Source organism: Balaenoptera musculus, chromosome 4, assembly GCF_009873245.2.
Source record: "Balaenoptera musculus isolate JJ_BM4_2016_0621 chromosome 4, mBalMus1.pri.v3, whole genome shotgun sequence".
In the NCBI taxonomy this organism is placed as follows: domain Eukaryota; kingdom Metazoa; phylum Chordata; class Mammalia; order Artiodactyla; family Balaenopteridae; genus Balaenoptera; species Balaenoptera musculus.
Genome location: NC_045788.1, coordinates 71817438 through 71832947, shown reverse-complemented (window position 1 = coordinate 71832947; position 15510 = coordinate 71817438). Strand labels below are relative to the sequence as shown.

General features: G+C 48.6%; 2 protein-coding genes across 3 annotated transcripts in view; one reads left to right on the top strand and one right to left on the bottom strand.

Moving 5' to 3' along the window:
- The window catches only part of BDH1 (3-hydroxybutyrate dehydrogenase 1), a 33150-nt gene extending 26704 nt beyond the window's left edge, over positions 1-6446 (bottom strand). Inside the window, 2 exon segments of the mRNA XM_036849671.1 lie at positions 3-129; positions 6123-6446. Of these exon segments, the coding sequence (XP_036705566.1) occupies positions 3-85 (83 nt within the window). The 5' untranslated portion in view covers positions 86-129; positions 6123-6446.
- APOD (apolipoprotein D) overlaps positions 1174-15510 on the top strand; it is a 71211-nt gene continuing 56874 nt past the window's right edge. For both annotated transcript variants that reach the window (XM_036851714.1, XM_036851716.1), the window contains exon 1: positions 1174-1381. The gene's annotated coding sequence lies outside the window, so the exon portion shown is untranslated. The remainder of the gene's footprint in view (positions 1382-15510) is intronic.

The following is a 15510-nucleotide window of genomic DNA, read 5'->3' as shown; positions in this document are numbered from 1 at the left end:
ACCTTGCTCCATTTACTCTATCAGAGAAATTCAGGGTTTTCCTCGGGAGCTGTGACAGGGGTCTGGAGAAGCGGGCAGTCAGCATACTGGCCACGAGAGGCAGAATGGTCAGGCTCCTCCGGGTGGGTTCTGAAACACAAAATGTGTCCCCAGCATTGTGTTGCTGCCTTCAGGAGTTTAGGCAGAAGGGACCATTTTCCTTCCAGGTTGTGAAAGTTAAAGTGGGCTCTGTTTGACCCAGGTTCAGTCAAGGCACCAGGCAGTCCCCGCCTGCCACACTCCTCTCAAGCTACAGCCTCATGTGATGAAAAGAGTCAGGAGGCTGGGACATCTAGAAACCTGGGTTCTGATTCCAGCTGTGCCACCAACTCATGGGGTAACCCTGGGTGAGTCATCACCCTTTTGTACCATGAGGAGGTTGGACCAGACCAGTGACCCTCAAACTAGGCTGTGCAGCAACCACTGGGGCGCCCAGGGTCCCGCCCCCTCAGGGATTCCAGCTCCATGAGTCCCATTCTCAGTGTTCCCCACATCCAGCAGAACATCCATCTCAATTTGCCCACATGCCTCCAGGCAGCTTTTTGAGCCCTGGGCCAGGTATCTTTTGATTCAGCTCTCCACCTTTCTCCACCCCACCACGCACAGGGTCCAGCTCTGGGGCTGAATTCATCAGTAACTCATCATAGCATGGAGACTGAAGCTACAAAATGAGACGCACTCTAATCAACCTAAATTAAAACACACACACCCCCACAGTCTCTCCCACCACCCTACCACTCCCTTTCCAGGTGAAATCAAACTTGTTGCAGCAAGGCCATGTGTCAGTAAGGCTACTCAGCATAGTGACTAGCTTTGCATTATGAGTAGTAGATGGGTGTGTGCATTAGTTGTGCTCCCGTTCTGGTTAATTGCCCTGTAATGATCCCTCCTGGCCTAAGGGAAGGGAAGGAAAGGGAGGTGGGGAGGGAGCTGAGCAAGGCAATTCCAGCCCTGGGAGCTGTTGCTCTTTTCCTGGGGAACCGTCCTGGTCTCTCTTTGCACACCTGCCTGTGCTTTGTTATACTGCCCTTAACAGTAACAAGGTTCTGCCTGAGGCAGCTCCTCCCCTGCCATTTTGCTGCCGCCCCTAATCTGATCACCAGTCACCTGCGCCAGTGGGTCTGTGATAAGTTCACTAACTAGCCAACAACCACAGTATTTACTGCGGAAGGCAGGTCGTGGTGTTTCATCTGTTTAATCCTCAGGAGAGGAAAACAAACAGGGCTCTTTTGTCTTGCGTGATCCTTCCTGGACTGTGCAGTAGGCTCTTGCTTCCGCTCCGGCCCCTACTCGCCACACTCCAGTCTCAGCACTGCAGCCAGAAAGGTCTAACACCAGTCAGGTACGTGACTCCCTTGACTAAAAGCCTCCTCTCCGTGCCTTTTTGGAGCTGGCCTCTGCCTCCCTTCCTATCCGGTACCCCCTGCCCTGTGCTCACTGCTCTGAAGCCACGCTGACCTTCTGAACATACACGGAGCTCTTTCTCGCCTCAGGGCCGTGGACCTTGCCTTTCCTCTCTCTAGAGGGCTGAGTCCTTCGGACCCTTCTGATTTCACAGAGGCTGCCCAACCCCCCATGCGACACACAGGGGTTGCTCTCCATAAGATCGCGCTTCAATCCAAGATTCTCTTGTTTCTTTACTCATCTCCCCCTTCTAGATCATAAGCTCAGTGAGGCCAGGCACCTTGTCCATCTTAGTCACCACTGAATCCCCCATGCCTGGAAGAACCTGACACGAAGGAGGCACTCAGCGAGTCCCTGCTGAGTGGGGGTGAGCTGCGTGCTCGAACCTCACCCCCATCCCCACACACAGACTGGCCCTTCACGGAAGGCATAGGCCCATGCTGTGGGTGCCCCGCACCCCTCCCAAGTACTGACCGGCTGGCTGAGTACACACATCTCTGCCTCCTCCCTCCAGGACTGGAGTCTGAGGTCACCACCACTGGGTGATTTAAAATCCAGTCGTCTGGAATTCAAGCGCTTTCCATCCCTTCTGCTCAATGCCTGTGGCACAGAATGCCTCAGTGTTTGCCTCAATGTCTCTCGAAATAGAGAGCTGCTTTTAATTTTATCTTCCTTTGAGTCAGCAATATCTAAAAGCACTGGCGTCAAAATAGCTTAAATTGCATGAAAACTCAGCCCCTTTAATAATGCATTATTCACAATGTAGTCTCTCATATACAAAATGCTAGAATTTTAGATATCTTTTTCTTCTACTACTTTTTTACATTCCTTAAATATGTTTCTATTTTCACCCCAAACACAATGCTATAGGCAGTGGAATTCCTGTACTCTTCAGGGCTGTTTGTCATCTTAATGTCTTGTGCTGGGCTTTAGTCTCTGTAAACATTAGTTTCTCAAACTTGAAATGCCACTCAGTTGCCTTTTGGTTTGGAAACAGAAATGGCCGTGGGAGGCGGGCGCTGCAAGGGGACAGGCAGAGCCACTGTGAGGGCGGGGACCATCTCTTTAGCTTTGGATTCAATTAGCTGCTCCAGGGTGACCGAATTTATATGATACTGTCGCAAAATCAAGATGTTCACGTATTATCCTGGAATCTGGGAGAAACTTTTCTAATTCTGAGAACACTTAGGTCTGCTCTCAAGGGCACCTCCTTTCCATTGTCAATGCAAAACCCATGTGCAGCCCACGGAAAGCATCCCCTCTCCAAAAGAAAAAAAAAAAAACTGTGTGTATCCTTGTCTTGATGCTGGGCTCACTTGCTGCATTCTGACAGGACTATCTTGCAGAAGACACAGCTGGCTGCATTCCTGGGGGTCAGGGTCAAGGTCTCCCCTGCAAGTGGCAAACATTCCCAGTACTGACATCCTCAGAAGAGGCAGGGCATCAGCAGCAAATAGGAATTCAGGAGGCAGGACTTAGGCAGGAAAGAGAACTCAAGTTTCTGGACACGAAGTCTGGAAGGGCCTTGGTACTACCAAGTGGGAGAGGGAGGTCCTGTTTCACCGGGGAGGGCAAGCTGGGTTTAAGCTAAGAACCATCCTGTGTAGGGACGCCACACTGAGGTGCTCAAAGCCTGTAACCTGTGTGAGATTCCAAGGTCTGACAACTGGCAGCCAGTTTCCAACATACTCTACTTGGCTATTTTGTTTGGCCTGCCTAGTGTTTTAAAAGGCAATGTAACGAGGCAGCTATGTTATGCTTGAACTCAATAGCAAAAAGTTTTCACTTACTATCTCAAGCCTACCCACATCACCTCTGCTAACTGCCTGGACACTGTGGGCATTAGAGTTTGAGATCTCTTACCAGATAGATGTCTATTATCCTTTGGCTATTTCCCTTCTGATCACTTAGCATAATCTTGCCTAGAAGTTCCAGCTCAGCTCAGCTCAGCTATACGTGTTAACTACAGTTATTGGAGGCTTCCTTGAGGCCATGCAAAAAGGAAACCTGACAAGTTTTAAAGTCCTTATTCAAATAAGATGTCTATTATCCCTTAGAGAGATAACTATTCTGAAACAAAAGTCTAAAGACATTATACAGGAACACCAAACGATATTGTAGGTGACGTTCCCACTACCATTTTATCGTAAATGCAGAAGTGACTTTTATATAGCTGCCTTTAACAGGGACCTTCAATAAAAGCCAAGTATTTAACTTTATAGCCCAGTTCAGCGAAGGCAAACCTAATGCAGACACTTGGATTAGTCTGACAGACACTAGTCACCAGATTAGACTTAGGTGATGGCCATTTCTCTTCAGAGAACACATCACACTCTTGGCAGTTGCCATCTTTCCGGTGTCTGTCTTGCTCAGCTGATCTGTGTCCCTTTCAGACTTGCCTATTGCCCACAGGATTTGGCCTCTGCAGCTGTAGTTGTGCAGTGAGACCCTCCCCCCACTCTCTGGCCATGGAAGACTGGGTCAGGGAGAGACACCTGACCCCAGACGAATCCATCATTCTGTCCCCTGGCACTGTGAAAGAATGCAAAGCAGCCTCTGTGGGGCAGAGACATGTGATCTGGTTGCTGGAGTTGGGGGGAGGGGGGTGGGCAGCTATGCGACATTTGAGTCTGAAGCCAGAGAGAGAGATGGAGAAAGCCAATCTGCAAAGAGAGAAAAGAGTCGGGCACACATGTAGAAAGAAGCAGAGATGGAAGTGAAGAAGAGAGAAAAAAACAACAGAGCCCCCTGCTCCTGAGACCCAGCTGCCCTCCTGTCTCCAGCTCTGTAAGGCATGTGATGTCTTTATTCTGTGTTGATTTAAGCATGCTTAATGTTTCTGTTAGTTGCAACCAAAACAATATTGGTGAAAACACACTGAAAGCAGGTTCTTTCTGCAAACCATTATCATTAATTCTTAAGCCTGCCTGATATTCTGAGAATGCCACACTGTAGACCTCACAATGATAACAGGAAAAGGAGTCTCTCCCTCTTCACTTCTGTCAAGGAAACATCTGTCCTTCCCCAAGAGAAAGTGTTACCAGAGCTATCAAAATGGCCATAATTACAACCACCAGGTGAAGCAGGCATTCCATCCCTAGGAGAACAGGGCTTGCCTACCAAATTCAAGTCAGACCTGTACACAGTAGGCACATAATATTTGAATGACTTAAGAGAATTTTCAGCAGAGGAATACCATATCAGGCTTATATTTTAAAATGATAACTCTCACTGGGTTAAGAATAGACTGAGGATGGACAAGGGCAGAAGCAGGGAGACCATTTACAAGCTATGGCAGTAACCCAGGACCATAATGCACAGCCATGCAGGTTGTGCACTGCAGAACTCCAGCAAAACGTGAAGAGGTACTCCCTGGACATATATAAAAGGGCTGCCAGCCCCGGTGGAAACCATGGAGCTAATTAGACATGGTCAGAGTCTGGCTGTGTTTTGAAGGTAAAGCCCACTGTGATTTACTGACCAATTAAATGTAGGCTATGAAAGAAGGAAGAATCAAAGATATTTCCAAGATTTTTCGTGCAGATGTAAAAAAAATGACATTAGTACAACTGACAGTTTAAGGAGCCATCCTATTCATAAGCGCTTACCACATTTCAAATCAGAGCGTACAAGCCCAGCATCCTGGTCCTCACCGGGCCCCTCCAAATCATATCTCCAACTATACTTTTCTCATCTACTCATTATACCATTTGCTACACCATCTCTCAATAAGCCCTGTACTTTCCAATTTTTGTCCCTTGCTCATCCTATACCAAATCCGAGGTCTCCTTCATCCACTAAGCCCTAACTGATTCAAATAACCTCCTTCAAGAAACCTTTCCTGATCCCCTAAATCAAAAATCAATCTCTTGTTGCAGGACTACCCTAGCAGGTCAGTGGTTAAGATGCCGCGCTCCATATTTGCATTTTCACTGCTTCCTTACGTGCCTCTGAAATAGCACTTAACCTAGGCCGGGTAGTATTAGAGGTATTTCTGCTTATAACCATTCACAGCACCCCGCTCCACCATCTGACCACCAGTCTCAACCTAGATTGTTTCATTGACCTCCGGCTCATCCAAAATGACTACTCTGGTGTCTGACAGGAAGCAGCCACTCTGTAAATGTGTACTGAGAGACTATGCGAGCTACACTCATTTCAAAGTTCAGCTCCCTCGCCCGCCACGGGTATATGCCCTGGGCACGGCCGGGCTGCAACGCTCTGGTAGAAAGTGCTAGGATATTTGATGCGTCATAAAGGATCCTGGCAGCCGGAAGCCCACCGTAACGAAACGTGTGCCTCTGTAACCCCTCGCAGGGTTAGACGGGGACTTTGCATCAGCTGACTCCGGGCAGATTTTGGCAGACTGGTTGGAAAAAACCACGCAGAGCTCAATGAGCTCAACGTCCCGCGCGGCTCCAAACCCTCCCCCAGCAGGGCGCAGACCGCTCGGGTCCCTGTCTCTGACGCGTCGCCCCAGCGCGCGGGCAGAGCGCGGGATGCCCGAGACTCGCCGGCGCCAACTCGCTAAGCGCGCAGGCAGCCCCGCGTCCGGGCCAATCGCAGGGCCGCAGCCCCTTCCGGCAGACCAGAGGCTGGGAGCCGAGGGGGCTCGGCCCGAGCCACGCTCCCATTGGCTGAGACGGCACCGCCCAGACCAAGTTGAGCTGTCCCCGCACCTGTGAGCGGCAGAGGCTCCCGGCCTTCCCCGGCCGCGGGCCCACCACCAACCCAGCACCTCCGGCCTGCTCCCGCGGCGCCTCCAACTTTCTCGGTCCTCCTCCTCCCCCCGGTCCTGCGGCCTCTGCGGTCCTCCAATAACAGCCGGCTCAGCTCGTGCTCGAGGAAACTGGACCGAAGGCCTGACTGCTGTCCAGCATCCTTCCCGAGGGCGCAGCTTGAGGGGAGGAAGTACTCCCCACCCCCAACCAAGTCCCCGAGAACAGAGGCTCGTGGAGGACGCGGGAGGAGGACGAGGGATGCGGGCAGACCCAGAGAGATGCGGTGAGGAAGGGAGCCTAGGTCTCAGGCTAGAAAGCAGGACTACTGGCTTCGGTCCTGGCTCGGCCTCTGACTACGATGTGACCTTGGGCCGGTTTCTTCCCTTCTCGGGGCTGGGCTCGTCTTCTGTAAAATGCGGCGGCAGACAAGGATAAGTGTCGAGGGTTTCACCTGGGAGACTCGGGGCCGCGTGTTCAACCTAGGCCTCCCCCTGCCAAGCACATTTTCTGAATAATAAACGTCAGGCTGGGCTCCCAGAGCACGGACGTAAGGCCCGGGAGGGCGGAGGATGAGGATCACCTGGGGTTGAGACGGCTCTGGGCGGGATCGGTCTATCTTTACACCGTTACTTCGGCCGCGGCCGTGGGGCCCAGCCTACAGGACTTGGTGCCCCCTTCTCCACTCGCATTCCCGCGACCCGAGTAAAGGGCAGCGCAAGTGCCGGTTTAGGGGCGCCGGCTCATCACGCCCGAGCTGCAGAGATGCGGACCCCTCCTCTTACCCCAAGCCAAACTGGCGCGGGGGCTCCCGCTGCTGAGGGCTCAGCTGGTGCGTTCGCCGGAACCTGGCGCTTCGCAGGTACCCGCGCTCGCGTCTTGGACCACCAGGCGCTACCGCCGTTTCCTTCTCGAAGCCCCTTACTGGCTCCCACTCCTGCGGCCTCCAGCCTCAGCTGCCGGGGTGCGCCTACGCACAGGGGCTTTGCTCTGTAGGGCTGCGCGGGGCGGAGCCCGACGGCGGGCGGCGCAGGGGCGGGGAGCCTCTGCACCGCCTCCTTCGCCTTGGGGCGTCAGGCCTGGCCCTCCTCGCGCAGAGGCTACTCCTATTCGCTAGGCGCCCAGCCCGGGATTAACCCACTGCCGCCCCCATTTTAGGTCTAAACCGCGCTCTGATCTCCTCCACCGCCATCCTGGTTCTGGAACGAGCGGGGAACGATTTCACCCCGCGGGTTGCGGGTAGGGAGGTGGAGGTGCCGCTCCAGGAAGTGAGGAAACCCGGTGAGGTTGAGACGCCTTTCCAGGTCCTACGCCTACTTGCTGTCTTTGGAGCTCATTGGGGTGGGTTGGTTTGTTGGTTTGTTTTTAAATTTGTCTTTTGATCAGATGAAATTTATTTAAAATTTTCTTCCTACGATTTTAAAAAATAATTTAAGAATAGCACAGCTTCCCAGAGTTTCAACCACGGAACATCGGAGGCCAATCTACCACAGATCAGGCTCCCCTGCCAAGTTTCCAGGATGAGAAACCGGCTGAGGAGAAGGAACCTATCAGGGCAAATTAGTGGCAGAGCTATGTTTAGGTCAAATTATAGAGAAGGACTGATTGGAAAGGGACCAGGCAGATGAAAACAGGAAGGAAGGAAGGGCCTGGTGGGGCTTTAAAGAAACCTGTCAGCTCCGTTACATGAGCTTCTTGAAGGCTGAGGCTGTATCTTCCTTATCTCCGGCTCCTGGCATGTAGAGCTTTGAAGACCAGGAGAATCATGAAGGTAGGATGCACTTGGTTCTCTGTACCCATTTCACAGACAGACTCAAGCTTGCTTCAGTGCTGTGTTTCAGAATAGTCACTGTTACAGCATGCCATAGCCATAACATAAATCCTTATATTGGGTCACCAGGTTACACTTTGAGGGTTTTGCATTGCTAGAAAAGCAGTTAACTAAAGGAAGAGTTAATATTTCCACCTAGAAAACCATAGATCCTGACTTTGGACTGAGAATTAATGGAAATAAAGTTCTATTCATGAAAGACAAGGACAGGACAGTTGATCTGTCTGCAGTTATATCCAACTCCACCTGTGGCTGACCTCACACCTTCCCAGCCCCACTTTTTATTCCAGTTTTGCTCTGGCAACCAGCTGCATACAGGTGAAACCTGAGACCACCTTGCCTCAGCTGTACCCGGTTTCTTCCCCTCTCGGGGCTTCTCTGTCACTGCAGCCTGGGCCCCCTACAGGAAGCCGAAGCCCATTTTGACACATGCATAAACTTGGAAGTGCAAAGGAATTAATACATCCTGAGACAACGTTTGACCGAGGCAGACAGGAGCTGGTGGAGAACTATTCCGCTCTTCCATTCTTCCAGTGGGCAGTTCCAAGGTACATTTTGTACAGCACCTAAGATGATAGACCCCTGGCTGCCCACAGTAGTGCCCAACTTGATCAGCTCAATAATGCACCCTTGGATTGCCTGTCTCTTTCCTGCCTTGACTGTTTGACTCTTCCCAGTCCTCCACTCCTGTTCCTCGGGATTCGTTCCCAAAATAAACTACCTGTATCATGAAGGTAGGATGCACTCCGAACAAGTTCTTGTTCAGAGTTTGTTTTGGGGGAGGAACCCAGACTAAGCCAATGGTTAATCCAAAAGAGTCATCTCAACAGGGAACTATATTCAATATTCTGTGATAAACCATAATGGAAAAGAATATGAAAAAGAATGTATATCTATGTACAACTGAATCACTTTGCTGAACAGTAGAAATTAACAACATTGTAAATCAACTATACTTGAATAAAATAAATTTTTAAAAAAACACAAAGAAGACCCCCCCAAAAAAACCCCAAAGAGGCGTCTCAGCCCAACTTTCGGGGTCATTCTCAGCAGACCTTTCCCAAGTCTGCTAATGAAGAATCCATTTGTTCTGTTTGAGCTGTTGCTCATTTTATTGCCCAGCTGCCCTGCCCTTTAAGGCATCATTAATAAACTCTCAGAGGCAGGCAGGAAGTATCAGAGACTCCCAGGAGACAGGGCCAGCTGAAGGGCTGGGTCTAGGTTAGCATTGGACAAAGCCATTCTTGCCCTTACCTTAAACGTTTTCCCTCCTTCCAAGGTAGGTCCTGTTTGCTGACCTTGAAACGAGAAACTTTCAGCTCTGGGGTTGAACATGGAAGCAGAGACAGTGTGGGACCCAGGTCACTCCCAACACAGTATGTGCCCAGATTACGTCTCCTTTTTGCCCTCCCTTTCCCTCTTGCCCCCGCTGTAAAAGCAGTTCCTCTGCCCAGATACAAGGTCTCAGGCTAGGGTCTTTGGCACCTAGCACACTTCATCTCATTTCAATACCAAGAGGGTGCCGTTGCAAATTACTAAGCTAGGTTTGGGAGGAAAGAGCCCTTAGTCCCAGCCTTCAAGAAGGGAAATGAGACATGTAGATAAGCTAAATGAATCCTTAGAAGCCCTGTAAGTCTTCTAAAAGAGGGACTTGTAAGTGTAGCGGGAGTTCTGCTGAGGCTTCAGGACAGGATCTGTAGAAAGGTAGCATCCTGAAAGACTCTCAGAATGAAGCCCCCTCAAAAGATCCCCCTCCTAATGGATTCCTCGTTAGCAGACTTGGGAAAGGTTTGCTGAGAAGGACCTTGAAAGGTGGGCTGAGATGCCTCTTTTGCATTAACCATTGGCTTAATCTGGGTTCCCCCTTAAAACAGACCCCTGTCCAGAGAGCCACAGTGTTTGCTCCTGTCCCTCTATCAGCTCCTAATTGCCTCCTAGCTCACACCCTTCTTGAATCCCAGCTCAGACTAATCATTCATCTTCCTAGGCCCCAGCCCTCCCCTGCTAGATCTGGCCCTGCCTCATCTCTGAATGCCCCTGCTCTTCTCTGCCTTCAGTGTTGTGTCCAGCACCAGATGGTGCAAGTTAAATCCTGCCCTTAGCCAGCCACGTGGGAGCCCTCCAGGAACCCACGAGTGCAGCACTCTGTGCTGAGTTCTACTGGGGGATAGAGAATCACAACACCGTTTACTATCCCAAACACTACAGGTCTTCCGTTTGTTTAATGCAACTGAATTTTCTTTTAAAAAAAAATCTTTTTTTTTTTTTTGGCTAGAAATCATGTCCTTAATCTGCAGAATTTTAGAAGGGTCAAGTAGCTTTTTCTATAATTTACGGTGAAGGAACGAAAAAGCCCAATGTACTATTCTAAACAAACTGTGATGCTCAGAATCTAGTGTGCTGAAGAGCCCTGGATGCTAACGTGACTATAACACTGAATTCTGCCCATGGATGAGAACTGGAGGCCCAACCTTCTCCCTGCAGTGAATGAGCAAGTAGAACGAGGGCTTGGACCTTATGGGGAAAAAAAGGGGTGTATCGGGCACCCACATCCCCACTCCCTTTCTGTCCCTTTTTTTTTTTTTTTTGGAATTCCTTTATTTTTATTATTTATTTATTTATTTAGTTTTAGCTGTGTTGGGTCTTCGTTTCTGTGCGAGGGCTTTCTCTAGTTGTGGCAAGCGGGGGCCACTCTTCATCGCGGTGCGCGGGCCTCTCACTATCGCGGCCTCTCTTGTTGCGGAGCACAGGCTCCAGACGCGCAGGCTCAGTAGTTGTGGCTCACAGGCCCAGTTGCTCCGCGGCATGTGGGATCTTCCCAGACCAGGGCTCGAACCCGCGTCCCCTGCATTGGCAAGCAGACTCTCAACCACTGCGCCACCAGGGAAGCCCTGTGTCTCTTGACTCTAATGTATTTAACTAAAGTGATTGTTTGTTTAAGCCACAGAGTTGTGGGTTTTTTTCTTTTTGTGTGTGTATTGCGGAGGGGGGAGTAGTTTGGAAATTTAACCAAAGTTATTTTGCGGTAATTGGGACCTTTGAAGAGGGAAAAGTATGAGGAAATAAAAAAACAACTGTAGATAAAAGATCCAAAGGGAAACAAGGGGTCCAAGCAAAAGAAATTCAGATTAAACTTTCACTTAGCATAAAATGCCTCTGACTCTACATCATGGTCCTCAACGCCAGAAGAATGAAGAATTACAAGCAAGACAAATGAGAAGGGGCCCATACCGAGAGAAGGCAGGAAAACAGCAGTTACCGGAAGAAGTGAATGCTAGAAAGATGGCTCTCAAACCTGGCTGCATATTGGAACCACCCAGGGAGCTTTAAAAAAAAATGCTGTTGCCTGATTACCACTCCCAGAGATTCTAATTTAATCGATCTAGGGTATGGCCTGGTTGTCAGAAATGCTAAAAGCTTCCCAAGGTGATTCTAGTGTCAGCTCAAGGCTGAGAACCAGTGTTCTGGAGGAAAGATACTTCTGTTCTTGATTGTGTTTACTTGTCTCCATCTGTTACTCTCCCCCATTACCAAGCCAAACGTGGGTCAGCTCGCCCATGCACAGTAAAGCCAATCTACTGACATCGGGTTGTGGTGAAGGAAACTGCAGTGTTTATTGCAGGACACCAAGCAAGGAGTCCAAACAGCTAGTGCTTAAAAGACCTGAACTCCCCCATGGCTTTCAGGGAAAGGTTTTTAAAGACAGGGTGAGGAAGGGGGGTTTGGGAGGTGCATGATCAGCTCATGGACATTCTTCTGATTGGTTGGTGGTGAGGTAATTGAGAGTCAACATCATCAACCTTCTGGTTCCAAGCAGTCTGGGGTCTACATGCTTGTGGTCAGAATGCTGTTAACTTCTTCCACCTGATGGGGGTTTTAGTAGCTGTCAAACAGCTCAAAGGATATGGCTCAGGATATTATCTATAGCCCTTGAGACGGAACTAACTATCCTTAACTTTGTTTAATGGCTAAACTATTATTATTTTGTCTTCCTTGACTGTTTCCCTTTGTTTTTGTATTTTCTCATTTCTCCAATTAAATTTACTCTTTGGAACTCAGGGAAGGCCTAGGAGGCTAAAGTTTTCTACAGACAAGAGGCAGGCGGAGGACATGGGGTCGGGGGTTCTGTCCCAGGAAGGTCCCAGAGGATCCTGCTCAGTTACACTACCTGTTCTTAAGAGTCTTTCCCCCTTGCTGTTGGTCAAGGCAGCTTGCCCCAGAGCTCAGAGGGGTTGTGCTGACTGCTCAGGTTGAGGAGTGGAAGTCGGCTCTGGGGTGTACCCTCCTGCCTACTAGTGCAGGGACTCAGCCCCAGCCTCCCAGCCTCCAGCTTTCCTCTGCCACACAAGTAGAAAAATTTTCCACTCTGCTGGCAGCGTGCTGCATACAAAACAAAGCTTGGGGAAGAGTGCCTTGAGTAGTCCAGAAAGTTCCACTAGGAAGAACTACATGGAAGAGGGCAACTTGAGATCTATGCAACCATAATTCTCTTCATTTCCTTTTCAGTTTACGTCTAGTCAAGAAAAGCCCTTAGCATGGAAGGTTGAGGGTTCTTTCCTCGTTGATAAGTCCACACCCATAAGACTGGTCTGCTTCAGTGGTGGGCTGAGCAGGGAAAACTGTTAGGCTCGTTATGCCTTGAAAAGTGAATCAATATTCTTTCAGGTTAGGACAGACTATTTCTGCTGAGACCCACTTGGAAATGTGAAAAGCTCTTTTGGAAAGGAATAGCAGTTTCTACAGAATTCTACATTCTAGTGCAAAAGTAAAAGGCTATAGCTTTCACTTCCTGGAGACCTGATTAACCTTTAAAAAAAAAATAAATGGGATCCTTTTTAATTTATCCCAACTGGAAATCAGCCATAGATATCAGAGGCGGAAGACTTAAGTGTTTTTTCTTTAAAACAAAACGAAATTGGGCCATCAGATCATAGTGCTCTCAAATCTGGCACACATGAAATGCTTGGTAAAGGTAGTGTGTATTATCCAGAGCTGGTATTGGCTAGGCAAACCATCAGACAGAGGCCATGCAACTTCATTTTTGAGCAAGTGCGAGGGCCACACCTGAAAAACCAATTGTTATTAGGAGTTTAGAAAGGACAGCCTGCCTGCGGGGTAGGGAGAGCAGCAAGGGGGAGAATTGCCACAATTTTGTTTCTCTTCTCTCTAGGAAGCCAGACAGGGCCCTAAGAACAGCCTGGAGCGGTGATCTCAACCCTTAGTGTGCAACAGAATCACCCCCAGTTTCTGATTCAGTGGGTCTGGGGTGAGGCCTGAGAATTTGCATGTCTAACATGTTTCTGGGTGATGGAGATGCTGCTGGTCTGGGACCACACTTTGAGACTTACTGGCTGGGAGGAGGAGAAGCTGCAAAGAAGGTCGTGCCATAATGCTGGAAAAACCCCTGCTGGAACTAGTCCCAAAAGACTGTGCCCCTGGAAACCAGCCTGGGAGCAACTTTTTTCTTAACTTGCAAAAAATAGATGGCTTATTCTTTCAGCTGAGAGTGACTCAAACAATCACCACGAGAAGCTTTCCGTCTTGCTAAAAGAAAATTACGTTAATAATATCTCTTTATGATGATGACTTAAAACACCATTTCTAGCGTCTAGCATCTCCATCTGGGCCACTACTGTCCAAAGCCTTTCTGCCTCATCTTCCCACCCCACCTCCAGCCCACACTGGATGCCTGACAGAATCTCAGAATGTCTTGGTGAACAGCTCCCTGAGGTTTTATTAGCACTGAGGGATAAACAGGAACCTTAAACCCTGTTTTGTCACTAAGTAGCCACATTACTTCTCTCTCTCTGGGCCTTGGCTTCCCCATCAATAAAAGGAGGGTTTTCAACAAGGCAATAAGAATGAAAATGACAGTATTTTGATATTTATAGTTTACTTGGCACTTGCATACATATTATCTCAGTTAATCCCTGTGAAATAATTTTTATTCCCTCCCCATTTTTCACAGAGAAAGAGAATTGGAAAAGCACAATAATTTTAAGGACCAATATTAAAAATGGCCACATAGAAAATTCTGCAAAAACTAACATGGAAGACACAGTCCCTTATGTTACTCAGTGTCCCTTATGTAACAATTTATGTGAAAAATTCCTCCTAAAATTAAGTGCCTGATAAATATGTCCCTCCAAAAGACATAATATGCATCATTTTACAGGACAGAATCAACTTCCTAACTCTTCATATTTTTCTTCTGTTTCAGCTGCCAGAAAGCTTAGAGCTAATTATGCCAAGATTATAATAACCACTTAAATCTCAAATTCCTGGTAACATTATCTCTCACATCCTCTAAATCCTAATGCCTAAATGTTTTCTTACATAGATTATCTGTGATTAGCGTGACAGTGTAATTCACCATCTAAGTGGGGCACTTTTCGGAGTGAAAGAGAACACCATGAATAATTATGCCCAGGTGACAGATGTAAAACAGGACTATTTCAGGCAAACTGGGATGGGTGGTCACCCTACCTATGGTTGAAAATAGACTTGGCAAAAATTATATACAAAAAACACTCAATTTGACCTTGTAAGTGTGGCAGTTTGGGGTCTCATTAAACTCAATAAAGTCACATAAAACTGAAAATAGATTATAACTCATAAGAAAAAACAGCAACAAATAGGTTCTGAATATACTTGCAAGACTGGGAAGAGAGAGGGCGTAGTGCTGAGGATGGACCCTTCTCCCTTCAAGCATCCCCAAACCCTTCATTTCCTATAGCCTCTGCCTCCTAAGCCCCATGGGCTTCACATCCTGTGGCCGTGGCAGCTCTACAATTCCTTATAGGAGGGGCTTAAGCAAGGCCGTCTGTTTAGAAGGGAAAGGGGAAGCAGGGCTTTAAGCCGAACAGTGTAGCACTTTACTGAAGATTGTGGATTTTCCATCTCAAAGAATGGGGTGGTGTTGATGAAGGTGGTGGAGCCCTGAAAAGTCACAGTCACCAGGCAGTCCCACTGCCTCACAAGGGCACGCCACCCAGTATTTGCCTGCTCACACACTCCCCACCGCAACCCCCTGCCGAAGACAAGACTGACCGATTGGTCATGGCAGGACCACGGAGACATAGATGGAGGCCACCCGAGGATTGGTGCATTCAACCAGGTGCCCTGGTTCATACCCAGACACATTGCTTGATGCCTTTCCCACCTTCCCCTTCTCCAGTCACAGGAGTGTAACTGAACAGGGCTTCCCCAAACAGACCCGCCCCCCCCCCCATGTCCTCTGCCTGCCTCTTGTCTGTAAAAAAAACCTTAGCTTCCTAGGCCTTCCCCAAATTCCAAAGAATAAATTTAATCAGAGAAGTGAGAAAATGCCGAAAGAAAGGAAAACAGTCAAGCAAGACAAAATAATAATAGTTTAGCTATTAAAGTCAAGGACCGTTAGTTCCTCCTCAAGGGCTATAGATAATATCCTGAGCCATATCCTTTGAGCTGTTTGACAGCTACTAAAACCCCCATCAGGTGGAAGAAGTTAACTGCATGCTGCCCACAAGCACGTAGACC